General features: G+C 42.3%; 3 protein-coding genes across 4 annotated transcripts; all 3 read right to left on the reverse strand.

Annotated features, from left to right (window-relative positions):
* Nucleotides 1-1,633: 1,633 nt before the first annotated feature.
* LOC135254245 (drebrin-like protein) lies at nucleotides 1,634-4,382 on the reverse strand. Its single transcript, XM_064334405.1, has 4 exons — nucleotides 4,286-4,382; nucleotides 3,939-4,033; nucleotides 2,823-3,009; nucleotides 1,634-2,168 (listed from the first exon to the last, which is right to left on the reverse strand). The coding sequence occupies exons 1-4, from the start codon at nucleotides 4,305-4,307 to the stop codon at nucleotides 2,032-2,034; spliced, it is 441 nt and encodes a 146-aa protein (XP_064190475.1). The 5' UTR covers nucleotides 4,308-4,382; the 3' UTR covers nucleotides 1,634-2,031.
* A 325-nt stretch (nucleotides 4,383-4,707) lies between these two features.
* LOC135254178 (E3 ubiquitin-protein ligase TRIM35-like) lies at nucleotides 4,708-8,342 on the reverse strand. Its single transcript, XM_064334160.1, has 4 exons — nucleotides 7,615-8,342; nucleotides 6,927-7,022; nucleotides 4,883-5,113; nucleotides 4,708-4,746 (listed from the first exon to the last, which is right to left on the reverse strand). The coding sequence occupies exons 1-4, from the start codon at nucleotides 8,014-8,016 to the stop codon at nucleotides 4,708-4,710; spliced, it is 768 nt and encodes a 255-aa protein (XP_064190230.1). The 5' UTR covers nucleotides 8,017-8,342.
* Nucleotides 8,343-10,150: 1,808 nt separating this feature from the next.
* LOC135254221 (E3 ubiquitin-protein ligase TRIM35-like) lies at nucleotides 10,151-26,282 on the reverse strand. 2 transcript variants are annotated; one of them, XM_064334340.1, is made up of 6 exons: nucleotides 25,576-26,277; nucleotides 15,080-15,175; nucleotides 13,435-13,665; nucleotides 13,130-13,152; nucleotides 12,266-12,384; nucleotides 10,151-11,631 (listed from the first exon to the last, which is right to left on the reverse strand). In XM_064334340.1, the coding sequence occupies exons 1-6, from the start codon at nucleotides 25,975-25,977 to the stop codon at nucleotides 11,105-11,107; spliced, it is 1,398 nt and encodes a 465-aa protein (XP_064190410.1). In that variant the 5' UTR covers nucleotides 25,978-26,277; the 3' UTR covers nucleotides 10,151-11,104. The 2 variants fall into 2 exon arrangements, with proteins under 2 accessions (XP_064190410.1, XP_064190409.1); XM_064334339.1 differs by lacking the exons at nucleotides 10,151-11,631; nucleotides 12,266-12,384; nucleotides 13,130-13,152; nucleotides 13,435-13,665; nucleotides 15,080-15,175 and adding exons at nucleotides 19,450-21,043; nucleotides 22,140-22,258; nucleotides 22,525-22,547; nucleotides 22,842-23,072; nucleotides 23,377-23,472 and having other exon boundaries at nucleotides 25,576-26,282.
* Nucleotides 26,283-27,083: the final 801 nt, after the last annotated feature.

Below are 27,083 nucleotides of genomic sequence, written 5' to 3' on the forward strand. Positions count from 1 at the left end.
TCGTGTCACACAATGCTTTTATGCTCCAGAAGGGGGCGCCACCACGTTGTTACGCTTCCTTTACAGTGCACACCTTTTTACCGCAGGTCTAATCTCTCAACCAGACAGCGCGGTGGTATTTGACTGGAGGAGCAGCTTTTAAATGTAAAATGTATTTGATATTATGACGAAGTTTTTATGTTCTGAAATAGTGCAGACTATGGGGTTATTTTGATGATACAGGGCCTTTTTGTGTTTCAGTGATTTTTCATATTTCAAATAAACAACTTTCAACACTGAACATATTAGGTAAGAAAACCTGTCATTCCATGAATGAATGATGAATGGCATGGTTTGCACACACAGATACACACACACACACAGGCACACACTTATGCATATGAATGTATGTACACACTTGCACACACACTTCAACTTCAGCTTACTTATCACAGACACTTTAAAAAGGACGAAATAGATTATTTATCTCAGTTTACTTCGTTATTATAATTTTTTAAAATGATGCTTTAAATAATTTACCCATTTCATGCACAGTGTCCTCATATGTGAGGCAACATTAACTTCCCAACTACTTCAATTGTGTGGATGGGCCCCATGGTCTGGTATCTGTTAAGGCTCTGTTCCAGTGTGTGGATGGGCCCCTTGGTCTGGTATCTGTTAAGGCTCTGTTCCAGTGTGTGGATGGGCCCCTTGGTCTGGTATCTGTTAAGGCTCTGTTCCAGTGTGTGGATGGGCCCCTTGGTCTGGTATCTGTTATGGCTCTGTTCCAGTGTGTGGATGGGCCCCATGGTCTGGCATCTGTTAAGGCTCTGCTCCAGTGTGTGAATGGGCCCCATGGTCTGGTATCTGTTAAGGCTCTGTTCCAGTGTGTGGATGGGCCCCATGGTCTGGTATCTGTTAAGGCTCTGCTCCAGTGTGTGAATGGGCCCCATGGTCTGGTATCTGTTAAGGCTCTGTTCCAGTGTGTGGATGGGCCCCATGGTCTGGTATCTGTTAAGGCTCTGTTCCAGTGTATGGATGGGCCCCATGCTCTGGTATCTGTTAAGGCTCTGTTCCAGTGTGTGGATGGGCCCCATAGTCTGATCAGGCATGATCAGATATTCCGAATTAGGAGAAAAGGGGGAAACTTTTTTGTTTGTTGTTTTTTTAATGATGCTGATTTCATAATAACCTCTGCCAGATCATTTACTGGTAGCCTCTAAAACAAGTGACAATTTTTTTTTCATAATAAAAGCATTGACTTTGGGAGAGGAGTCTTTCAATCAAAGAGCCAGCATGAGCTGTGGTGGCAGAACCCAGATGGGTAAAACGATACTGATCTCAAGAGCAAACTTGTAAGATAAACTAGCTGACAGCGATTCTACTGCCTGCTTGACATTAAAATATAATTAGATTTTCTATTTTATGTTATTTTATCTTTATCTTATTTTATATTTATATTATTTTATATATTTGAATGATTTGAATACTGTATTATATTTGAGTTAAGTATTTAAGCAATTTGAATTGCACATCTTAACATTAAGAAACAAGTTTGACAAGACATATTCCCATGTACAAACACACACACATTTCCTGATTTGGGTTGGTTTTGAATATGGTTAATTTAATTTAAACTACAGTAATCACAGACAGATCACACCCCCCCCCCCCCACCCCCCTATCAGTGTCCCCACCACTTAGGCACAATGAAGATTTCAGTATACTGTGGTCTTTAGTAAATCACCGCAGCGTATTTTTGAAATGTACGCTGTCACCAGCACGTACACATTACATTACAGGCATTTAGCAGACGCTCTTATCCAGAGCGACTTACACAACTTTTTTACATAGCACACATTGTACACCACAAGCCCCCCCCCACATGCACCCCTTTCTAGGAGAAACACGATTTCTAGGACATGGGTTCGCTCTTCACTATAGTTGGCCCGTTTTCCGAGTTACAGCTGGTCCCCTGCGTCGGTGGTTGAAGTCCTAGTTGGAGCAGCCCGGTTCTGACATGAGGAAGCAGTGAGTGGGCGGGGGCGGGGCTTAGACAAGCTCCACGTGATTGGCCGGGAACATTCCATAGCTCCCATCTGAGCTGTAGCCCTGCCACCAGCCCTCGTTAATCATCGAAATGCCCGTGATGATGTCACCGGTATCAAAGGAGAGCTCTGTATCATCCGCTGTGGGGAAAGGAAAGCGTGTTAAGGCTTAACACCAGAATAATGATGCATATGAAGGCTTAACACCAGCATAATGATGCATGTAAATGCTTAACACCAGCATAATGGTGCACGTAAAAGCTTAACACCAGCATAATGATGCAAGCTAACAGCATAATGATGCTGTAACTAACCAGCATAGATGATGTAAGCTACACGCTATGAGCATGTAAGGCTTAACACCCATAATGATGCATAACGGCTTACACAGATAATGATTCATGTAAGGCTTAACACACATAAGATGCATGTAAGGCTTAACACCAGCATAATGATGCATGTAAAGGCTTAACACCAGCATAATGATGCATGTAAATGCTTAACACCAGCATAATGATGCATGTAAAGGCTTAACACCAGCATAATGATGCATGTAAAGGCTTAACACCAGCATAATGATGCATGTAAAAGCTCAACACCAGCATAATATTATCCATTTAGACAGCTGGATATACACTGAAGCAATTCAGCTTCAGTGCACTGCTCAAGGGCACAGCGTCATGCCCCGGGATTCAAACCCGCAACTTTTCAGATTTGAGCCCAGTTCCCTGACCACTATACAACTTTGCGCAAAACTACTGACCCAGTGCGCATACGCGGCTGGGGCTCACTGACCTGTCTGGTAGTCGTATATCGCCCTGGCGCAGATGTTCTGGTCATCGTTGTCCTCCTTGGCCTGCTTGTCTGTCTTTTGGTTTCCTTGTACCCGGGTGCGAATGAGCTGGAGCAGGGTGGGCTTCTTCTTTTTATTGTCACTGCTGCAGGCCCGTCTGTACCCAGGATGCTGAGCACTCCCTGGCACCTTAAAAATCATCACTCAGGACAATCCCATCATGCACTTCAGTGCTCCTCCACCTCTTTAAAATCATCGCTCAGGACAATCCCAGCATGCACTTCAGCGCTTCCTTGCTCCTTTAAAATGTCATCAGAATATCCACTCACTCGTGCCTCACCTCTAAATCACGCTCGGGAAAATCGCATGCCTTCAGGCTTCTGCCTTAAATTGCACTCAGATAATCCCACATCTCACGCACCCCACACCATTAAAATCTTCACTCAGGACAATCAACAGATATCTAGTCTTGATTATCACCTTTGAGAGACAGACAATATAATTTGATCTGGGAAACTTGCTCATGCAAGCGGGGGTGTACAGTACAAAAGCACAGTACTGACTGCAATTATTAAAGGAATCCATGTAAATCAGTGACATCGCGCTATTCCAAAACTGATTACTCCCAATAATCAGAGTATTGGTGTGCATGTGTGTGAACACTGCCAACAGTACAGCTCAAAGTGAACAGACTAGTATTTCTGCTGATCGCTATTAATGCAGACTGCCCTGTCTGAATGAACTGTGGGCAGTTGGGAGTTCTATGAACACCGTAAGAAAATTAAAATTTTCTCGTATGAAAGGAAATGCTGTTGACATTTGAAAATATTGCAAGCTGTAATAAATACCTCTTGAAAAACATCTCAAGCGATGTTCCACACAGTGATGGATTTATGGGGAGACAGGCTGAGCTGTTTCACAAGGAAGCACTGGATGTGCTCACAGATGTTCAAATCACAGCCCAATCCTTACGCCAGAATTTAAATAACAAGCACATCATGATTTTGTGAAAAACTACTTGCTCGACCTGCAACAAAGGACAGGTCAAACAAACCAGTTTTGGCCGGTTGAAGGACGCGCTGAGCTGAATTATCGGAGGCCAAGGGTTCGGGTCGTACCGGGGGGAGTTCTCTGTAGGCGCGGGCTGCCACTGGAACGGTCTCATAGAGCTCTTTTGGGGGGGCGCTGAGCTCCTCTGTTTCAGGCTGCATGTCTGCAAAGTGAGACCCGTTAGAGCGCGTGTCTGTGTCACTGTTCTACGCAGAGATTCACCATCGCCGTAACACAACTGCTGAACGGTCAGACGTTCGGTCAGTCTCTGTGCCATTCCCGTCCTCAGTAACACACACGTAGTGCAGGGCACTCCCGAGACACACATGTACTTGATAGAAAAACATAACCACGTTCATTGCTACGCACGCTGAATCAGAACTTTCAGGTGTAACAGTAAGTTTCCAATACTCACTGTACTGAACAATCCCCTGCATCTTCTCCCACACCCTGCACTTCAGGTTGCCCAGGTGTTTGGCCACATCGATACGCTCTCCTGACACCTCTAGATCGGACACTCACTGTCTCGTACACATCAGAGTCGTACTGCCGTTTTGTTATACAAGAAAAAGCCAGTAACAGGAGTCAGTACGCACTGGTTGGGTCAGTACTAGAAGCAGTCGTACACAGATCTATGCAGGGTTGGTCAGTACAATAGAAAAGAGACAGCCAGTAACACAGGAGTCAGTACTGCACTGGGTTTGGGGTCGTACAATAGAAAGACAGTCAGTAACAGAGTCAGTACCATGGTTGGTCAGTACATAGAAAGACATCTTACAGGAGTCAGTACTGCACTGGGTTTGGGTTCAGTATAATAAAAAAAGAGTTTACATTGAGTCAGGACTTTACGTACCTTCTCTTTGTAGCCTTGTAGTTCTAGAATGAACATGAGATATTAGATTATTAGATATTCAGCAGGCTACATCAATTATTTATAAGTTTTTAAAAAAAGTAATCACAACAACTGTCATTTAATTTTTTTGAAGTCAACTTCATTGTAATCAGTGCTCACCTGCAGGAAAGAGATATCATCAGCCCTCATCTCCTGCTCTAAGGCTCTGATCGCTTCTGTCAGGGATGAAATCTCTTTTGTCATTTTTTCACCCCTCTCCTTCATCCTCTGGCTCTTCTCCTCCTCTTCCTCCCTCAGCGCAGCGATCCTGGCCGCCTCGTCGTCTCTCAGAAACTGGTGAAGTATCTCAAATTGCTCTCGTATCAGTATCACGATGTACTCAGCCTCACTCTGAAAGAGAAATTCGGCACTTCTGTAGAAATCGACTAACCAGTGTGATTACATTACATTACATTACACTACGGGCATTTAGCAGACGCTCTTATCCAGAGAGACTCACAAATCTTTTACATAGCATTTACATTGCATCCATTTATACAGCTGGATATATATAGAAGCAATGCAAGTTAAGTACCTTGCTCAAGGGTACAACAGCAGTGTACCCAGTGCCCTACCCGGGGAATTGAACCTGTGACCTTTAGGTTACAAGACCAGCTCCTTACACATTATACTACACTGCCGCCCATGGTAACAACATCATTACCTTTATTTAACCAGATAGGTCATTGAGAACACATTCTCTTTTACAGTGACGACCTGGCCTAACAACACACAGGCCAAAAAAAAAAAACATCACCAACATTAGACAGCATGCACCTGGGCTACAGAAAACCCAAAATATCACATGAACAGAGTACAGAATTTAGTCTGTTCATACTGTAATGAGCCTCAGATTAAACTCTGGGCCCAGGATACTGTGCTCTAATTCAACACTTTACTGGGCACTTTTTGAAAATAACTTACCCTGATTCACACTTACAGTACAGCAAATTAGTGCACTATTCTCCTCTGGGCGAAATGGCCTAACTTAACATGAAAAAAGACAATTGTGAACACAGTGCATACTTGTGTAATGGGAAATGCATACTTGATAATGTTGTTGTCAAGTACGATGTCCACAAATAGCCTTATGATTTTTTAGTAATAGCATCGGATTTTTAAAAAATTCTTGGACTCATTTTTAAAAAATGATTGAATCATAATAATTTAAGATAACTGTATTTTTTTTTTTGTCATTATGCTACATTTCTCATACTTCACCAAAAATAGTCTGTCCAGTGTGATAGACTAAAAATGCTCAAACTCAAATGCTCCCTGAATTATCTTGAATCTATTTGGCCACTTGGTGGCACAATAAATGAAATTACTTATTTAAAAAAAAAAAATCAGAACCCAAGTGGCATTTGACATAGAAGATCAATATAAACTAACATATAAGATAACATAATGATGAGAACAGGCCATTCAGCTCAACAATGCTCGCCATTTTCCTTCTCTACTAAAGAGTACGTAGTTATCAGGTTTCTAGCACTAGATAGTGTCCAGCACCATATCAGTCCTGGTCTTGAAAATCCCCAGTTCCTGCCTCTACTACATGAGCTGGCAGGCTGTTCTCTGCAGTGACTACTCAGTGTGAAAAACATCCTCCCTAATGTCTGTACGGGATTTACCTTTTCTAATTTCCATGTATGCCCTCTTCTTCTACGAACAGAACTCAATCTGAAGAATCTCTGATAGTGCACTTTATTAATCCCTTTTATGAATTTAAAGACCTAAATCAAATTGCCTCTTAGTCTCCTTTTACTAAACTTGAAGAGATTGACCCCTCTTAAGTATTTCATCCAAATGTTTGTCTTTCATACCAGGAAACAATTTGGTTGCCCTTCTTTGAACTACTTCCAGAGCCTCTATATCTTTCTTGTAGTGCGGTCCCCAGAACTGCACACCATACTCTAACAAGTGTGGTCTTGCAAATGTATTGTTAAAGATAAGTAAACCTTCCTAGGGTTTATACTCAATACTTTTGGCTGTTTATCCCAGCATCCTATTAGCCGTTCTCACTGCTATGGCACAGTGCCTAGAACCTGAAAGTCTTTGATCAACCATTACTCCCAAGTCTTTTTCAAATTGAGCACATTCCAGTTGGGTTGGACTTTCTTCTCTGTCCTAAATTTAAATTGAAGCTGTCCGCTATCAAGTGTACCTTGATGATCTCAGCCTCTCGGTCACTCTTCTGTTTCTCTTTAGTAAAGGCCTGCAGCTTGTCCTGTAGGGGCCTCAGCACTGTCTCCAGCTCCTCCTGCAATCACATTTTATAATTTATATTTCAGGAACAAATCTGACAATGTCCGGAGTAGCCTACTCACGATTAAAATAAAGAGTGTTGAAACACAATTCTGTGACACTCCCCCCAAATCACAAATATTTTGGGGAAAATGGTTTCGTATGCTTCAAAAGAGGCGACACGAGGTGTAGTGGATAGCGCTGTTTTACCCTCTGAAATGCTCACATTTTCTGTCAGTGGGTGAACAGGAGTTATTCATAATGTCAAGCTACTCGGTGTAGTTGACACACAAAGCTCAATAGCTACAGTCTTGATGTCCATCTGTTTGGTAAAAGCGTTTCACGTAAGGGAAAATAGGGTTAATTTATGTTCTACATTAATTTTGATAATCCCTTGGAAATTTCCAACGTGTGTTACGGAAAAAAGCAAATGCGAATTTCAGCAATGTTCCCATGTGTATTCATACATCTCTATGGTGTTGTGGTCAAGCATAGCAATAGTGCTGATAAAATAGGCTTGTGGGAAGGAGTCAAATGAATCTTTGTTCTAATAAGTAAAATATTGAATACTATATTTGCATGTCGTGATTTAAATATGTCTTTCAAACCTTATATTTCGACACCGCTTCCTTTACGGGTCGCAGTTTGTGGTTTTCGTGCTTCTCTGAAGTTTGACAGATGAGGCAGATCGGCTCCTCGTCGTTCAGACAGAAGAGCTTGAGCCTCTCGCCGTGGAGACTGCAGAGTGATTCGGACGCAGAAGCTAGTTTCTTAGTCCTGTTTTTTAAGAAGGTCTCACACAGGTTCTTCAAGACCCGATTACAAGTCGGGTCCTCCGTAGTTTTCGCCCTGCAAATCGGACATTCTCCTGCCTTGTTCTCCTCCCAACACTTGTGCAGACAGGCTTTACAGAAGCTGTGGCTGCATTTTAGTAAGACGGGGTCTGTGAAGATGTCCATGCACACAGGACAGATGATGTCTTGTTCAGGGAAAAACGATCTGGAAGCCATTTCAGTATGCTCTTTTCCTCACCCCGTAATGGCTTCTTACAGCCAATAATTTAATTTCACTTTCTCGTTTTATAAAATCTGCAAAAACAACAACAAAAAAAAAGAAGTCTTTACAGTTATAGACTTTCCGACCAATTACACGTTTGCTGTAGTATATTTTGTAATAATGATTCTCCTTAAATTTGTCTCCATTGTCTCCAAGTCTGTGAAACCTCGTTGTTGAAACAGACTGACATAAATGGCACCAGTCTTCTTAAAAATGTTTCTTATAAATAACATTGCTACGCTGGACTTTCACGCTGAACTTTGAGCCTTCTGAAGGGGATGATATCGGGGTCAAAGTAAACTTTATTATCTTTGATAAGGAAATTCAAGTGATCATGCACAATAAAAGCACAATAAAATGCATTTGCGCGCGCGCACACACACACAGAGCAAGAGAGAGAGAGAGAGAGAGAGAGAGAGAGAATCAGGACTCCTAAAAATAGTGCTTTAAAATAGATAAAATATTGTATATTGTACCCCCAATGAAAATTAATGGCATAGCAACCGTTTTATCTTGTTTCTGAGTAAATGATTTATTTAATGACGTTCTTGCTGTAGGTACAAAAGACTTATTATCGGCTGGTTGTACTTATTTTCAGAGGCAGGATCCTGCCTTTTTCCGAAGGCTTGTTTGGAACCGGCTGCAGAGACGGTGAGCAAGATGGCAGAGGATTTGCACAGCCTTTCTCAGACCTGGCCCTTCGCACGGCCGGGCAGCCCCACTCTCCCCACACTCACAGTGCACAGCCCGTTTACTGCTGATCTGCTGTCTGAACTGGACAGACGGGCTTCGCTTTGGCCGAGGAGCCGCAGAGCAGACGTGTAATTCCTTCCTTTTTTTTCCACGATTCTTGTATTTGTCTCAATGTTTTTAATTTATTTTTTAATTGTGCCATCCAAGCGGTTATATTTATATCATTAGTATGTATGATACAGGGTCTTTGTGTTTCAGTGTTTTTGCACGACGTATCAAATAAGCAGCCATTTTAACACTGAAAAGGAAACAGTCTGCCATTCCATGAAGGAATGTAATGAATGACTGAAATCTGGTTAAAACTGGTTCTCCAGCTGTCTGTTCTTTTGTTTATGGGAAGCGTTTATGATTCAGCAGAGGAGCCTGAAGGAAAAACACTGAAGGAAAAAGGAAACACAGGGTTTTACAGGCAAACGGGTCATTAAAACAGCTCAGGTTCAAATCAAGCCAAAGTCCTCACAGTCAGCTCACAGTAAGCCTCCTTGTGCCTGCAACTGGGCAGGGAAGCAGAGAGAACAGAGGGAATGCCCCCCGCCACACCCACACACACACACATACTCACACACATACACACACATGCACATACACACACACACACATACTCACACACATACACACACATGCACATACACACACACACACACACACACATGAATGCACACGCATGCACACACACCCACACACACATACTCACACACACATACATGAATGCACATGCACGCACACACACCCACACACACATACACACACACATACATGAATGCACACGCATGCACACACATACTCACACACGCACACACACATACATGAACACACACACACATAATTGCAATTTCAGCTAATTTATGAAAAAGACACATTTAATAAAACTAAACTGATTTAAACTGGTTTAACTCAATTTTGTTTCATTTTCTTTTATTTTCTTTGAAGAGGCTTAAAATAATTTAAAGCAGAATACATTTTCATTTGTTGATTTCACACAAAATTAATCAAATGAGACATTATGCAAGCATAAATATGTCAGTGTTGTCAGGACTGGGTTATTGTTTCACTCGTAGTCCACGGTCTGGTATCTGTTAAGGCTCTGTTCCAGTGTGTGGATGGGCCCCATGGTCTGGTATCTGTTAAGGCTCTGCTCCAGTGTGTGGATGGGGCCCCATGGTCTGGTATCTGTTAAGCTCTGCTCAGTGTGCGATGGGCCCCATGGTCTGGTATCTGTTAAGGCTCTGCTCCAGTTGTGGATGGGCCCCATGGTCGTATCTGTTTAAGCTCTGCTCCAGGTGGATGGGCCCCATGGTCTGGTACTGTTAAGCTCTGCTCCAGTTGTGATGGCCCCATGGTCTGGTATCTGTTAAGGCTCTGCTCCAGTGTGTGGATGGGGCCCCATGGTCTGGTATCTGTTAAGGCTCTGCTCCAGTGTGTGGATGGGGCCCCATGGTCTGGTATCTGTTAGCGCACTGTTCCACTGTGTGGATGGGCCCCACAGATGGGGTGGCCTGGGTACCACTGTTTAACAGCCCACCAGTGACCATCACTGGCCAATCAGGCCCTTGCAGTTCACCTCTTCAGAGTTTTGGGATGAGTGTTGCGGTGTGAGCATGATCGGACGTTCCCAAATTGGGAGAAAAGGGGTAAACACGTCAAAAAGAGAATGAAGCTGATTTCATAAATATACTCTGCCAGTGCATTTACTGGTAGAGTCTAAAACAGAGGTTAACTCACAGAGGTACCGAGATGACACATACTCCCCATATAAAGGACAATGGGAAACTAAGAATTAAATTCATAAGAAAGGCATTGGGCCTCATTCATGCAACGTGTGTACGATCACATAGGATCTAAACATGAGTGAAAGAACGTTTCCAGAAACATTTCAGCATTCGTCACTCTTTTCTTATCTGTATTTGTTCATGGCTCATCACATGATTGCGCATGGCATTTACAAACAGTCAGGATTCATCATCTCACACACCTGGGCTCTGCACCAAAACAAAGGTCTGTACATGTATCATAAATCCCATTTTTCGTAGGAGAAAAGAATAATTTAAGAAAGTTTTAGTGAATTGATTGGGTAGACTGAGTTTGATGTGAATATTTGCTATGTAAAGAACGCACTTGTCAACACAAAAAGTTCGGCAAGGCATATTCCTGTGTACAAACACACACATGTATATTTGCTTATTTAGGTTGGTTTTGAATATGGTAGTTAATCTAAACTATGGCAATCACAGACAGATCACCCCCCCCCCCCCCCCATGAGCCCTGACGAGTGTCCCCATCAGGGCAACACTATCCCACTTTAACAGAGACCCTCACTGGGCAGATTATCAGGGGGTCTGAATCAGAGGCAGCCAAAAACAAGGGGAAGAGCCTCTTGGCGAACCTGCATTTGAACGTGTGCAGAGACGTGTTGGTAACGGGGTCAGAGAAGGACAGCCTCCCCCTGTCCCAGTCCAGCTGCACTCTGACCCTCTTCACCCCCCTCCGAACGTTCAGCTTGACGCCGCTGACGGCGCACCTGATGGCTTCGTACTCGCCGTCCCGGTGCCCCAGGCCCCACATCTCCCCGGACTGCAGCCCCCCGTCGCTGGAGGAGCTCTCGGCCACGCCCAGCACCCAGGCGGGGTTGTCCCCCACCTCCACGTCCCAGCTGTGCTTCCCCGAGCCGAAGCCTCCGCTGCCCAGCACCACGCACCGCAGGATGTGAGTGTCGTCGTCCGAACTCGGCTCCGCCTCCCCGCTGTACCGCAGGCCGGTCAGGTCCTCGAACACGGTGAGGTCGTCTCCCTTGGTGTTGGGGTCTAGGGTGACAGGACCTGCAGAGAGAGAGGCGGGGGGGGGGGGGGAGGGAGAGAGAGAGAGAGAGGGGGGGAGAGAGTGAGGGATGCATACTTTTTTGATATTCGCATATGAAAAGGCGAATACTGTGGGTAAAATAGGGACAGTAGTCCTTAGTTAAACAGACAGTAGGTCAAATTTACATTATTGGTTAATTCAAAACTCAATTAAAGTCGATGTAAATCATTGTGAAATTGAACAGTGACAATACCATGTGGATTTTAATTTAAAATGTAATTTAAAAAAAAATACATATTGCTCATTAAGCTCTATACGTGAAATTAAAAACATTAAAAACAGCCTAGGAGCGCCCGAGTCAACATTGGACAAGCCCCCAAACTCCACCCCATGTGTGTTCTATCGCACCCCCCCCCCCCCCAAATCTCTCCGCTTATGCACCCTGCACTAAATTGGTTTATACATAAACAGCACAGGTGTGCAATTTTGTAATTAATTAGATTTTATGAGCACACACCTCAGGTCTGAACAGACGCCTAGGGGATTACCCTGCTCTCTGGCACAAAAGCTCCAGATTGAAGGATCTTAACCTACTAAAGGGCTCCACTGCTGAATCAGAGCTTACAGGTGTAACTGTACATTTACAATACTCACTGTACTGAATAATTCCCAGCATCCTCTCCCACACCCTGTACTTCAGGTTGCCCAGGTGTTTGGCCACATCGATAGAGCCTCCTGACACCTTCTCTGGATTTGACACTTCGCTCTGGGCTCTGTGACAATATTCAGGAGTCAGTACTGCACTGGGTTTGGGTTCAGTACAATAGAAAAGAGACAGCCAGTAACACAGGAGTCAGTACTGCACTGGGTTTGGGTTCAGTACAATAGAAAAGAGACAGCCAGTAACACAGGAGTCAGTACTGCACTGGGTTTGGGTTCAGTACAATAGAAAAGAGACAGCCAGTAACACAGGAGTCAGTACTGCACTGGGTTTGGGGTCAGTACAATAGAAAAGAGACAGTCAGTAACACAGGAGTCAGTACTGCACTGGGTTTGGGGTCAGTACAATAGAAAAGAGACAGTCAGTAACACAGGAGTCAGTACTGCACTGGGTTTGGGGTCAGTACAATAGAAAAGAGACAGTCAGTAATACAGGAGTCAGTACTGCACTGGGTTTGGGGTCAGTACAATAGAAAAGAGACAGTCAGTAACACAGGAGTCAGTACTGCACTGGGTTTGGGGTCAGTACAATAGAAAAGACAGTCGGTAACACAGGAGTCAGTACTGCACTGGGTTTGGGTCAGTACAATGGAAAAGAGACAGTCAGTAACACAGGAGTCAGTACTGCACTGGGTTTGGGTTCAGTACAATAGAAAAGAGACAGCCAGTAACAGAGGAGTCAGTACTGTACTGGGTTTGGGTTCAGTACAATAGAAAAGAGACAGCCAGTAACAGAGGAGTCAGTACTGCACTACAATACAAACAATAGAAAAGAGAAACAGACAGGAGTTCACATACCTTCTCTTTGTGACCTTGTAGTTCTGAAATAAAGAGAGTATTAAATAGTCAGCAGTTGGCTTAAATTATTGGTATGTTAAAATCATTTAATCACAACAACCGACATATTTGATACGTTTTTGGTGGTCAGACGTCATCTTCACTGTTCGTGCTGATTCTGGACTGACAGTGATGGCCATGAATTCAGTTTGAAGACACATGTACTTAACACACACGCTTCTCACATTAACGCACGTGTATCTCACATTAGCACACATCTATTCCAAATGAACACACACGTATTGCACACAGTAATCGGTGCTCACCTGCAGGAAAGAGATATCATCAGCCCTCATCTCCTGCTCCAAGGCTCTGACCGCTTCTGTCAGGGATGAAATCTCTCTTGTCATTTTTTCAACCCTCTCCTTCATCCTCTGGCTCTTCTGCTCCTCTTCCTCCCTCAGCGCAGCGATCCGGGTCACCTCTTCGTATCGCAGAAACTGGTGAAGTTTCTCAAACTCCTCTTGTATTTGTATGACCGTGCACTCGGCCTGGCTCTGAAACAGGCATTTAGTACTTCTGTAAATGGACAAATGAGGACGGCTGAGAAAAGTCCACAGACTCAGACAGCACGGGAATGGCTCTTTAGCACAGCGCGATCCAGGATCACTGTGTTATGATATGTGCCACTGTGAATGCTGATCTGTGTTAGCATAGTAATGCCATTCTTTGTGACGTGCTAATCTGTGTTAGCATGGTAATGCCATTCTCTGTGACGTGCTAATCTGTGTTAGCATGGTAATGCCATTCTCTGTGACGTGCTAATCTGTGTTAGCATGGTAATGCCATTCTCTGTGACGTGCTAATCTGTGTTAGCGTGGTAATGCCATTCTCTGTGACGTGCTAATCTGTGTTAGCATGATAATGCTGCCCACTGAGGAATGCTAATCCGTGTTAGCATAGTAATGCCATTCTCTGTGACGTGCTAATCTGTGTTAGCATGGTAATGCCATTCTCTGTGACGTGCTAATCTGTGTTAGCATGGTAATGCCATTCTCTGTGACATGCTAATCTGTGTTAGCATGTAATGCCATTCTCTGTGAGTGCTAATCTGTGTTAGCATGGTAATGCCATTCTATGTGACGTGCTAATCTGTGTTAGCATGGTAATGCCATTCTCTGTGACGTGCTAATCCGTGTTAGCATAGTAATGCCATTCTCTGTGACGTGCTAATCTGTGTTAGCATGATAATGCTGCCCACTGAGGAATGCTAATCCGTGTTAGCATAGTAATGCCATTCTTTGTGACGTGCTAATCTGTGTTAGCATGGTAATGCCATTCTCTGTGACGTGCTAATCTGTGTTAGCATGGTAATGCCATTCTCTGTGACGTGCTAATCTGTGTTAGCATGGTAATGCCATTCTCTGTGACATGCTAATCTGTGTTAGCATGGTAATGCCATTCTCTGTGACGTGCTAATCTGTGTTAGCATGGTAATGCCATTCTGTGACGTGCTAATCTGTGTTAGCATGGTAATGCCATTCTCTGTGAAGTGCTAATCTGTGTTAGCATGGTAATGCCATTCTCTGTGACGTGCTAATCTGTGTTAGCATGGTAATGCCATTCTCTGTGACGTGCTAATCTGTGTTAGCATGGTAATATTCTGCTGTGACGTGCATAAAATCTGTTTGTTAGCATCTGTAATGCCTTCTCTGAGGCTAGCTAATCTGTGTTAGCATGGTAATGCCATTCTCTGTGAAGTGCTAATCTGTGTTAGCATGGTAATGCCATTCTCTGTGACGTGCTAATCTGTGTTAGCATGGTAATGCCATTCTCTGTGACGTGCTAATCTGTGTTAGCATGGTAATGCCATTCTCTGTGACGTGCTAATCTGTGTTAGCATGGTAATGCCATTCTCTGTGACGTGCTAATCTGTGTTAGCATGGTAATATTGTCTGCTGTGAAGTGCACCTTGATGAAATCTGCTTCTTGGTTGTTCTTCTGTTTCTCTTCATTGAAGGCCTCCAGCTTCTCCTGCAGAACTCGCAGAGCGCCATCAATTTCCTCCTGGAATGAAACATGTTTCACATTTTCTTACTACTCACACTGATAGAAAATCAGCTCCAACTCTAAAAAAAAGTGCAATCTAGTACTGTTTCATGTGAAAGATAAATAAGCAAATAAACAAATTTAATTCTAATCGATTATTGATATAAAGTATAAATTCTAATAAATTGTTCAATTTGCCATCGCAAATTCATCGCACTTTTCAAAATCAAGATTTCTATTAAAATAAACGTCAGTGCTACACTTTTTAAACAAATACAATTAAATTGAGGAGATGACAGCAAGTGCATTCAAATTATTACATTATTATTATTGTGACAGAAGCATGAATTCTATTGGATGAATAATTAATTTATTTTTTAATGTCATGTTGTCAAGTAATATGGCTTTTTGGTATAATTTATGTAAAAAACGAGTCACTTCAATTTTCATAAGGATTTGCGATGCATGTGTTGTGTATGTGGTTGTCTTTGTGTCCCTGAAATGTCTTCTACGTCTCACAGATATTTCTAAAGATTGTTTCTAACGGCTGCATTTCGTATGACGGAGAATTCCTACTGACAAAACGGAGCTGTTATGCTGAATAAGAACACTAATAAGAAACTGTAACTCCACAACAATGTCTTCAACTATAATTAGTCACATGATTAGACATCAACCAGGGCTGGGCTGATTTTTTTTTTTTGCCTTATTCGCGCCCGAATCAAATGGCCATGTAAACAATAACATAATGTATTCCTGTAGTCGCATTTTTGATGTTTCAGAAGCTATTCCTGTTACTTTTACAAAAAAATTATTTAATTTTAACTCAAATAAAGACTCTTGTTTTGCTTTTTAATTCTGCCCATGCTCTTGTCTTCACGTGCTCACTAGCCTACTCGCAACAGTGATTTTGATTTGATCCGAAATATTTTTCACACTTCACTAGTTGATTTTTTACTTTTTGGACATTGCTTTAATGGTTCATCATGTAAACACCTGAAAGTTATAATATAATCCTCTATATAATATTTAGGACTACTGTAAATGTGTTACAATTAGCACAATATTCTCAAACCTTGTAACTAAGCACTGCTTCCTCGATTGGTCGCAGTTTGTGGTTTTCGTGCTTCTTTGAAGTTTGACACACGACGCAGATCAGCTCGTTGTCGTTCACGCAGAAGAGCTTCAGCCTCTCGCCGTGGACACTGCACACTGACGCGGACACAGAAGCTGGTTTCTCAGTCCCGTCATTTGAAACGGTCGCTCCTGTCGTCCTGTCAGAAGTCGGGTCCTCCGTAGTTTTCTCTCTGCAAATCGGACATTCTCCTGCCCTGTTCGCCTCCCACCACTTGTGCAGACAGGCTTCACAGAAGATGTGGCTGCATTTTAGTAAGACGGGGTCTGTGAAGATGGCCTTGCACAAGGGGCAGGCGAGGTCTTCATCTGGAAGAGACGAACTGGAAGCCATTTCAGTTTAAATTTTCCTCTACCTTATACCCTGTAACGACTTCTTACACCCTATGATTTAGTTTCACATCATCGCTTTAGAAATGCTGCAGACAACGAAGTCTTTAAAGGTATGGAAAATGGTATGGTTCCTAAGTAGCCTATTCGTTGGTCTTTGCAAATCACACTTCTATCGCCGTAAGCTTTGTAATAGTGATTCTCCCGAAATTTGGTCCTATTAGAAGTCTGTGAAATCTCTCTGGGTGTTAACTGTTTGTGAAAACTGGCACCTGTTGTGTAAATGTTTCTAATAAACGCACAACCTCTTTCCTGCCGATCTACTCTGTAAACCGGACGAGCAGGCTCCGCTTTAGCTGAGGAACAGCGTGGCATGCATTGTTTTCATTTTTTTCATGACTATTGTGTTTGTAATGATGACAAAGTTTTTTTTTTTTTTTTTTTTTTTTTTTTTTTAAACGTTTTTAAATTGTGGGATCTAAGGGGATATATTTGATACTACAGGGTCCTTCTGTTTCAGTGTATTTGCATGACAGTTCAAATAAGCAGCCCTTTTAACACTGAACAGGAAAAAAAAATCTGTCATTCCATGGATGGATGGATGAATGAATGAATGAAATCTGGTTCAAATGCAGACTCCTCTCTTGCTGTTTTGTTTATGGGAGGTATTGATGATTCAGCAGAAAAGCCAGGAAAAAAAAGCACCGAGGAAAAAGGAAAGACAGGGTTTTACGGGCAAACGAGTCATTAAAAGAACCAACTCAGGTTCAAATCAAGCCAACATTCTCACGGTTAATAAAGAAATAACATTTGATGACACCTCTGGGACCTCAACCCCCCACCTCACCGGCTCAACTCGACTCGACCCTACTCGACTTTTCTGGTTTTTCATCGGGCAAAAGTTGTGGATAGTACCTGGTACCTGGTACTTTAGTATCACTTCCGTCGAGGTTCCAAGTGAGCTGAGGCGATACCAAAAGGTGACGTGAAAACACTGCAGACCACTGATTGGTCAGAGCAACGGGTTTCATGCGGCGTCGCTATGACGACCAGCTACATCGACGGGGTACTATCTGCAGTGTACAAAAGGAGTACCTGGTACCAAAAGCGAGTCCAGTAGAGCCAGTACCATGCGGTGGAAAAGTGGCTTTAGTGACACTCCAGACCCAGGGATCTGAAGGAGCAGGTACAGTCTGGAGAGCAGATAAATTACCCAGGGACTGGCATTTCACACTTTGATGTGACACAATGTTTAAACGACCACATTGTCCTCAGATGGTAAGATAGAAAAAAAAAAAAAAACTGGCCAAGTTACATGACATAATTTAGGAAACATAAGGTAGCATTGCTTTAGAATAAAGATGAATTTCTGTGAGGTAAGACAGCCAATGATGTTCAACAGCCTCATTTTGATATCAATACTTCTAACTGCATGGCCCAGATTTAGCCACTTAATGACTAAATAATCATTAATAAACATTAAATAATCTTTCTGCCCGCCCCTGATTTAACAGGACATTTTAAGTGTCCTGGTGACCCCCTAGGGGGCGCTAATGCTGCTGTAACCATAGTGACTCGTGTCAATTTAAGACCATTGATGTGGAGGTCCGCTGTCAAACTTGTGTTTCTATTCTCCTACTTATTCTGCCTTTAAACTTTTATCTGAAACTAAAATGAGAAATTAAAAAAAAATTTTTTTTCATTTTAACCTGAAGTGTACAGAACAAAACAACAACGTACCACTTCCTTGTAATTATGGGTCAGGGTTTTTATGAATAGAATAGAATAAAACTTTATTGTCCAACCAAGGCTAGAAAATAGCCTTCGGTCTCATCTCAAAAGCATAAAAGACAGATGACATATCACAAAAACTACATTGCATATGACTTTACATAAAATGCTACATGAATACTACTGTTAATAGTAGCAACAGGCATCATAATAGCCCCAGATACCATATTCAACCTCATTCACAACGTGCTCTCTTTGGACTCACATTTCAAAAGCCTTTGAAATGTGCCATCAAAAAATAAAGACACACACACACACACACACACACGAGGACAAACACAAAACACAAATGGCCACACACATACACTGCAACTTCTGCTAATTTACAAAAGAGACTCTTTTTCTTTCATTTTGTTTTATTTAAAGCAGACTAAATAAATTTTTATTCCTTCAATTCACACAAAAATCAGTCAAATAATACTTTCTGCAAGTGCAAACATGCCAGTGGTATCAGGATTTGGTAATTGTTTCACTCCCAGTCTGCTTCTAAGAATGGTTTTTAAAGAGCAATGAATGACACAAACTAGAGCTGTTGGGAGTCTCCTCGTGTTAAGGCTCTGTTCCAGTGTGTGGATGGGCCCCATGGTGTGGTATCTGTTAAGGCTCTGCTCCAGTGTGTGGATGGGCCCCATGGTCTGGTATCTGTTAAGGCTCTGTTCTTTTGTGAGGATGGGCCCCATGGTCTGGTATCTGTTAAGGCTCTGTTCCAGTGTGTGGATGGGCCCATCCTGGTGGTATCTGTTAGGCTCTGTCCAGTGTTGGATGGGCTCTGTCACAGTGTGTGATGGCCCCATGATCTGTAAGGCTCTGCTCCAGTGTGGGAGGGCCCTGGTCTGGATCTGTTAAGGCTCTGCTCCAGTGTGTGAATGGGCCCCATGGTCTGGTATCTGTTAAGGCTCTGTTCCAGTGTGTGGATGGGCCCCATGGCCCTGTTAAGCCTGTTAAGGCATTCTTGTTCCAGTGTGTGGATGGGCCCCATGGTCTGGTATCTGTTAAGGCTCTGCTCCATTGGATGGGTGGTCTGGTTTGAAGTGTGGGACGGGCCCATGGTCTGGTATCTGTTAAGGCTCTGTTCCAGTGTGTGGATGGGCCCCATGGTCTGGTATCTGTTAAGGCTCTGCTCCAGTGTGTGGATGGGCCCCATGGTCTGGTATATGTTAAGGCTCTGTTCTTTTGTGAGGATAGCACAAATCATAGCAGAGTTAACCACGTGCAAATATCATACCTTTTCGAAAGACAGCTATCATGGTCATCACCGTATTGTTTTGTTGGGAAACAAGTGTCGCCTCAACTAATGCAAATTCCATCGATTAAAGTGTACCGATAATACCAATCAAAATATTACTCATAATGAAAATGTGGCTGCTCAAAGGAGCCCACTTGCTCAACTGTTAACTGATATTCCTGAAAGTGGTGATGATTTATTTGTGATAATAATTCATTTTTAGTAAACTGTGATCAGGGTCACTGGAACAGACCACAAGTGTGTCCCACACATCTGCTGCATTTTACGCTCCCCATCGCCTCGATGCCTGCCCTCGTCTGGGATTGGCCCTTACGTCAGGGACGCTCATAGTTATGCATAACTCAGAACAGAGTAATTAGAAGGTGGATTGGGACTAATTAGTAATTAGAGAGGAGTCTTTCAAACAAAGGGCCAGCATGAGCTGTGTTTGACTCACTGCGATGGGTAAAATGATATAGATTTCAAGAGCAAACTTATAAAATAAAATCCTGATTCTTTCGCTCAGTTGATGTCAAAATATAATTACATTTTTTTAATACTATATTTGAATTATTTCAATATTTATATTTGAAATTTATGTTATATTAGAATTAAGAATACATTTCTTAACATTATGACAAAGTTTAGCGCGACATATTCCCATGTACAGGCACACACATCTGTACATTTCCTGATTTGCGTTGTTTTTGAATATGGTAGTTAATTTAAACTACAGTAATCACAGACACTGAGATCACCCCCCCCCCCCCCCCCCTTGTTTGCAGTATGATCAGTGTCCCCATCAGAGCACCGCTATCCCACTGTGACAGAAACCTTCTGTGGGCAGATTCTCAGAGGAACAGAATCGGAGGCAGCAAAAAACAGGGGAAAAAGCCTCTTAGTGAATTTGTGTTTGAAAGTGTGCAGAGACGCATTGTTAGTGGGGTCAGAGAAGCACAACCTCCCCCTGTCCCAGTCCAGCTGCACTCTGACCCTCTTCACTCCCCTCCTAACATTCAGCTTAATATCTGTAGTCTTCCCTGCACTGCTTAATACTCTATATTCCCCATCACCATAGCCTATAACCCACCTTTCCCCCAAATCAGGCTCCCCTTCATTAAATGAATTCTCAGCCGCACCAAGAGCCCACATAGGATTATCCCCAACATCTACATCCCAGCAGTGTTTCCCTGAGAAAAAGCCTTCTGATCCCAACACACACAATTTGAGCATATCATCATCACCGTCATCATCATCACTGTCATCGTCATCACTGTCACTGTCATCATCATCATCATCATCGTCATCCGAACTCAGCTCTGGCTCCCCACTGCATCTCAGGCTGGTCAGATCCTCAGACACAATGAGATTGTCTCCTTTGGAGTTTGGATCTAGAATGACAGGTGCTAAAGAGAGAGGGTGCAATTAAATTCTTAAAATACAAGTCTGTCTAATATGTAAAATGTTCGATATTTTAGAACTAAACAAATTTGAATAATATAGTTGCAAGCAGCGACTCCTGGGGGTCAAGCAGCATCAGTAACAGCTGGCAAACACAGAGACTCCATGATGGTGGGCACCAACTTTACATGTATATATTCCAAGTGAGACTAAAGTTCCATCAACTTTAGGACCTACCTGACACAGGAGTGAATTTCTGAATATTTCTTAATATTTGGATCTCTATAGTATGATCATGTGGTTGGATTAGGCTATGCCTTTAGAACTAGAGACTTGATTGTACTGTTGATACCCATGCCAAGTTTCATAAGTTTATGTGAAATAGTTTAGGAATTACTAGCATTTTTGTGATAAGCCACATCCCCTGCAAATTCATTGGATCATCATTTGGCCACATTTTTAAAATAGCCACTAGAAAATAAATACCTGTATAAAGCCATGCAAGACGAGGTCAAATACTGACTTTCATGCAAATTAGTCAATTTTTGTTGAAGAAATGTACATGAATGTGGAACTGAATGTGAAAGAGGTGGTGATTAGATACATATGGTTAGGAATAAATGTGGTACCGTGCAATCATAAGATCATGCATGGAAGTAAAAAGCTTCTTATTACTATCAGTTTCTCTATTACTGGAGGAGCAGGAGGGGTATCAAGGGTGTCACAGGCTTATTCCTGTCCAGACCTTATTAGGGCAAACAAAGAGAACTGTGGATTGCATTTAAGGGAAGCCCAAAGAAGCATTCAAGGAGAATCAATAGTTCTCCTGGTACCATAGTCATCGCCGTACAAAATCATTTGGTTATGTACTATGTTGGTAAACATGTTCATGTTTATTGTTCTTAGCCAGAATGTCATCCTGTGTTCAGCTATAGGTATTGAATGTGTTCATATTTGCTCTCACTGACTTAACCAGTCATTATGTTTATTAGTAAACCATCATATTGTCGTCTCATCTGCACCTTCCTTTCTTACCAACCATAGCTGCATTCAGCCTGAGCTGCGGCGTGCTGGGAACTGGGCTATGTTTACAATACTCACTGTACTGAACAATCCCCTGCATCCTCTCCCACACCCTGTACTTCAGGTTGCCCAGGTGTTTGGCCACATCAATACGCTCTCCTGACACCTTCTCTGGATCAGACACTTTGTACTGGGCTCTGTAACAACATTCAGGAGTCAGTACTGCACTGAGTTTGGGTTCAGTACAATAGAAAAGAGACAGTCAGTAACACAGGAGTCAGTACTGCACTGGGTTTGGGGTCAGTACAATAGAAAAGAGACAGTCAGTAACACAGGAGTCAGTACTGCACTGGGTTTGGGTTCAGCACAATAGAAAAGAGACAGTCAGTAACACAGGAGTCAGTACTGCACTGGGCTTGGGTTCAGTACAATAGAAAAGAGAGACAGGCAGGAGTTCGCATACCTTCTCTTTGTGACCTTGTACTTCTAAAATAAAGAGAGTATCAGCTGGTCAGTCGGTTGCTTAAAATGTTGGTAAGTTCAAATCATTTAATCACACCAGCTGCCAAGTTTTTGGTTGTTAGATTCCAACTGCTTTGTTGGAGCTAATTCTGTATTTACAGTGATTCCCACACTGGGTCACACTTGGACTTACACATTAACACATGTGTATCTCACATTAACACACGTGCATCGCAAATGAACAACTATGTATCTCACATGGACACACATCTATTCCAAATGAACACACATGTATTTCACACAGTAATCGGTGCTCACCTGCAGGAAAGAGATATCATCAGCCCTCATCTCCTGCTCTAAGGCTCTGATCGCTTCTGTCAGGGATGAAATCTCTTTTGTCATATCTTCAACCCTCTCCTTCATCCTCTGGCTCTTCTGCTCCTCTTCCTCCCTCAGCACAGCAATCCTGGCCGCCTCGTTGTCTCTCAGAAACTGGTGAAGTATCTCAAACTCCTTTTGTATTTGTATCACTGTGCATTCAGCCTGGCTCTGAAAGAGAAATGTAGGACTTTTGGAAAAATAGACAAGCCAGTATGATAGACTAAGGAGAATGCACAGACTCAAAAACACAATCATTACTTTATAATTACTTATCAAGTGTCTTATCCAGACCAACATACAGAAGTGGAGAACATCAGTGTAACGCTCAGGAATACAAAAATGCAGAATTTTTATGAAGGCCCATTGATAAGTGTAATCCCATCCGTTGTGAAGTATGTTAGCGTGGTAATGCTCTCTGTTGTGAAATGCTAATCTGTGTTAGCATGGTACTGCTCTCCATTGTGAAGTGCACCTTGATGAAATCTGCTTCTTGGTTGCTCTTCTGTTTCTCTTCATTTAAGGTGTCCAGCTTCTTCTGCAGAACTCGCAGAGCGCCATCAATTTCCTCCTGGAATGAAACATGTTTCATATGTTCATGTGTTGCTACTCACTTTGAAAATGAGCTCCAGTTCTTAAAAAAAGAAAAAAAAAGAAAAAGAAAAGCTTATTCAGGAGGAATACACCTTGGACAGGTCGCCAATTGATTGCAGGGCACACACACCATACACTCACATATTCATACCAATGGCCAATTTAGAGTCTCCAGTTAGCCTAGCTGCATGTCTTTGGACTGTGGGAGGAAACCGGAGTACTTGGTCACAGGGAGAACATGCAAACTCCACACAGAAAGGCCCAGGCTGAGATTCCGGCCCAGGACTTTCTTGCTATGAGGCAAATTCGTATGAATTCAAAGGTAAAATCCTTCAGCATCCTGATCAGTAAAGCTGCATGTTTCTCACGGTAAATATTCAATGTCATTGCAGAGCAGTGAGCCAAAGTCGCACAAAAAAAGTGAAAAAAGCTGAATAAATCCGGGTTTTTTTAACGATCATTTTTTAAAAATTAGTCAACAGATCTAATGCGCCGCAGTGGGGAACGGAACGACTGAAATAACAGGTGAAACTATAACAACAGTAACACATGCTTGAAGTTCCAAAAAAAGTCATAGGGATGATGGGGAGTGTAGGCCGCGATCGCGGACAATAATCAATTGCAGAATAGCAGACAGGGGGCATAACATTTCAATAACTGTTAACATATGTATTCATCGCCCTGGAAAATCTCAGACTGTCAGCATGGGTTAAACTCAAAACGTTATTAAGCCAATTGGATATTCAAGTTTCAAACTCAAACACCGAAAGGTGTTGATTAATTACTTAATTACTGATTTAATGTGATTTTATTAAATCTATAAAAAATGCATTTTGTGGTTTCCCCTTTAATAAATGCGAGATGCTTTGATTTTCATGAACTGATTTATGACATTTGAGAGTCATCATGTGATTTGCCGTTATTTTATCAGCAATTCGCTCGTGGATACTTTAACGTCTGTTGCGTTTCCCAGATAGACCTTTGTACATAGTGTTTATAGTAGTCATTTTACGTATAGGCCTACAGTGCTGAATTCTTACTAAAAGACCTAGGTGATTGGTTGACGGATAACTGTAGGAGTGATTACGGGGAGGTGTAGGTCAGCATTTTCCACTCTGTTTGAAGACTGACGAAATACAGATTGTCACAAAAGTCTGTCACAATATACAAAGTTGCCTACTAGCAAAATACGCAGTCTTGCAGAGGTTCATTTTCTTGTTCAGAATAATAGGTTCCCCTTTTTCATACATTAAGAAACAGCCTAGGATGATTTTCTATGCGAGCCAAATGGCCAAGTTACCAGGTTAATGATAATGTCATAATAATTTCCTTCAGTAGGCTAACCATATTTTTATTTGCATCCGCGACTTTTTGACGTTTCTACTACAAGCTATAGGAGTTAGTGGGTCATTATGTAAACATTAGAAAGTTATAATACAATTATGCATATTATGTTGGGGCCATTGTGTTTTTTTTTGTTTTTGTATTTTTGTTTTATTTTATCCTTATCTAAAAACGCTATGTGATATGATGTATACACATGCAGTTCTGACATTGAACAAAGGGTGGAGCAGGAAGTGCATATAGCTAAACTCCAGGTGACGAGAATCAGGTGTGTGGACCAGGATAGTGTTCATTGTTCTCGGCTAGAAATAGCTGTACAAAATAAGTAATTGTACCTTACTGAACCCGTGTTCAGCAGTTGTCTACGATCATGAAAATGCACTTTTGTACGTCGCTTTGGATAAAAGCGTCTGCCAAATGAATGTAATGTAAATGTAATGGGAAGCAAACAGTTTTTGACCGTGTCATGTGGCAGCATGTCAGCGTGGCTGGCGTGCTTGTGATTGAATATGGACAGTGCTGCTATCTACCTATGTGTATGCCGAACTGTGAATAAATGGATCGCCGAATCCAAAGATATACAGCGCACTGGACATTGGTTTATTTTTGGCGCAGAACACGCGTCCGAAACAAGTTAACCCCGTTCGCCCCTGGGTGGCTTATTTGGGTATACTAGTTCTGTTGATACATATTACATTTAGGGCTATATGTTAAGATTAAAACTTTACTTCCAAACCTTATTCTTCAACACCGCTTCCTGTACGGGTCGCAATTTATGGTTTTCGTGCTTCTCTGAAGTTTGACAGATGAGGCAGATCAGCTCCTCGTCGTTAAGGCAGAAGAGCTTGAGTCTCTCGCCGTGGATACTGCAGAGTGATTCGGATGTAGAAGCTGGTTTCTCAATCTTGAGTTTCAAAAAGGTCTCACACAGGTTCTTCAAGGCCCGATTACAAGTCGGGTCCTCTGTTGTTTTCACTCTACAAATCGGACATTCTCTTGCCTCTTTCTCCTCCCAACACTTGTGCAGACAGGCGTTACAGAAGCTGTGGCTGCATTTTAGTACCATGGGGTCTGTGAAGATGTCCATGCACACGGAACAGGTTAAGTCTTCTTCTGGAAGAGACAAGTTGGAAGCCATTTCAGTATGATCTTTTCCTCAGCCTTGCACCCTGTAACGGCTTCTTACATGCAATGGTTTAATTTCACTTTCTCTTCCTTTTGTTGCACAATCTGCAAAAAAATATAATCTCTTTAAAGTTGTGGAAAAAGTTAATGGATTCCGATGAAAATACTCGTTGTTCTTTCCAATCGCGCATTTATTGTAATCAGTTTTGTATTACCTCAGAAGTTTTTCTACCGCCCTACTCCGTCAAATCTTTCTGCTTGTTGAAACTGAAGGTGACCTCGCACCTGCTGTCTTATCCTCGTGTCACACAATGCTTTTATGCTCCAGAAGGGGGCGCCACCACGTTGTTACGCTTCCTTTACAGTGCACACCTTTTTACCGCTGGTCTAATCTCTCAACCAGACAGCGCGGTGGTATTTGACTGGAGGAGCAGCTTTTAAATGTAAAATGTATTTGATATTATGACGAAGTTTTTATGTTCTGAAATAGTGCAGACTATGGGGTTATTTTGATGATACAGGGCCTTTTTGTGTTTCAGTGATTTTTCATATTTCAAATAAACAACTTTCAACTTGCAGACAGGCTTTACAGAAGCTGTGGCTGCATTTTAGTAAGACGGGGTCTGTGAAGATGTCCATGCACACGGGACAGGTGAGGTCTTGTTCAGGGAGAGACGATCTGGAAGCCATTTCAGTATGATCTTTTCCTCAGCCTTGCACCCTGTAATGACTTCTTACACCCTATGATTTAATTTCACTTTCTCTTACTGTTTTGCGCAATCTTCAGAAAATAAAATCTCTACAAAGTTATTGATACATTTCATTTAATGGAACCCGATCAAAATATTTGTTGCTCTCTCCACACCTGTATTTTAATATGTTTTGTATTAATAATTCTGCTTAAGTTTTTCTATGTCAGAACTCCGTAAACTCTCTCTGGTTGTGGAAACTGTGAACTCGCACGTGCGGTTTTATACATGTCACGCAACACTTTTAGCCTCCTTGTTTATTTTTTACATACTATCCATTTATACAGCTTGATTTTTTTATTTCTCTGAAACAGTTCTGATTAAGTATCGTATTGCAGGAAACAGCAGCATTGACCCCAAGCAAATCTGA

Source organism: Anguilla rostrata, chromosome 4 (assembly GCF_018555375.3).
Source record: "Anguilla rostrata isolate EN2019 chromosome 4, ASM1855537v3, whole genome shotgun sequence".
In the NCBI taxonomy this organism is placed as follows: domain Eukaryota; kingdom Metazoa; phylum Chordata; class Actinopteri; order Anguilliformes; family Anguillidae; genus Anguilla; species Anguilla rostrata.

Excerpts from the sequence above, each read along its gene's own strand:
- LOC135254245 (XM_064334405.1), bottom strand. The coding sequence starts at position 4,307 with ATGCAGGGGATTGTTCAGTACA. Across the intron at positions 4,034-4,285 it reads GCAGGGGATTGTTCAGTACA|ACATGCAGCCTGAAACAGAG; the intron begins GTGAGTATTGGA and ends CTCACTTTGCAG. Across the intron at positions 3,010-3,938 it reads CCTACAGAGAACTCCCCCCG|GTGCCAGGGAGTGCTCAGCA; the intron begins GTACGACCCGAA and ends ATGATTTTTAAG.
- LOC135254178 (XM_064334160.1), bottom strand. The coding sequence starts at position 8,016 with ATGGCTTCCAGATCGTTTTTCCCTGAACAAGACATCATCTGTCCTGTG. Across the intron at positions 5,114-6,926 it reads GAGAGGCTGAGATCATCAAG|AGTGAGGCTGAGTACATCGT; the intron begins GTACACTTGATA and ends TTTCTCTTTCAG. Across the intron at positions 4,747-4,882 it reads ATGATATCTCTTTCCTGCAG|AACTACAAGGCTACAAAGAG; the intron begins GTGAGCACTGAT and ends TGTTCATTCTAG.
- LOC135254221 (XM_064334339.1), bottom strand. The coding sequence starts at position 25,977 with ATGGCTTCCAACTTGTCTCTTCCAGAAGAAGACTTAACCTGTTCCGTG. Across the intron at positions 23,473-25,575 it reads AAGCGGTGTTGAAGAATAAG|GAGGAAATTGATGGCGCTCT; the intron begins GTTTGGAAGTAA and ends GTTTCATTCCAG. Across the intron at positions 22,548-22,841 it reads ATGATATCTCTTTCCTGCAG|AAGTACAAGGTCACAAAGAG; the intron begins GTGAGCACCGAT and ends TCTTTATTTTAG.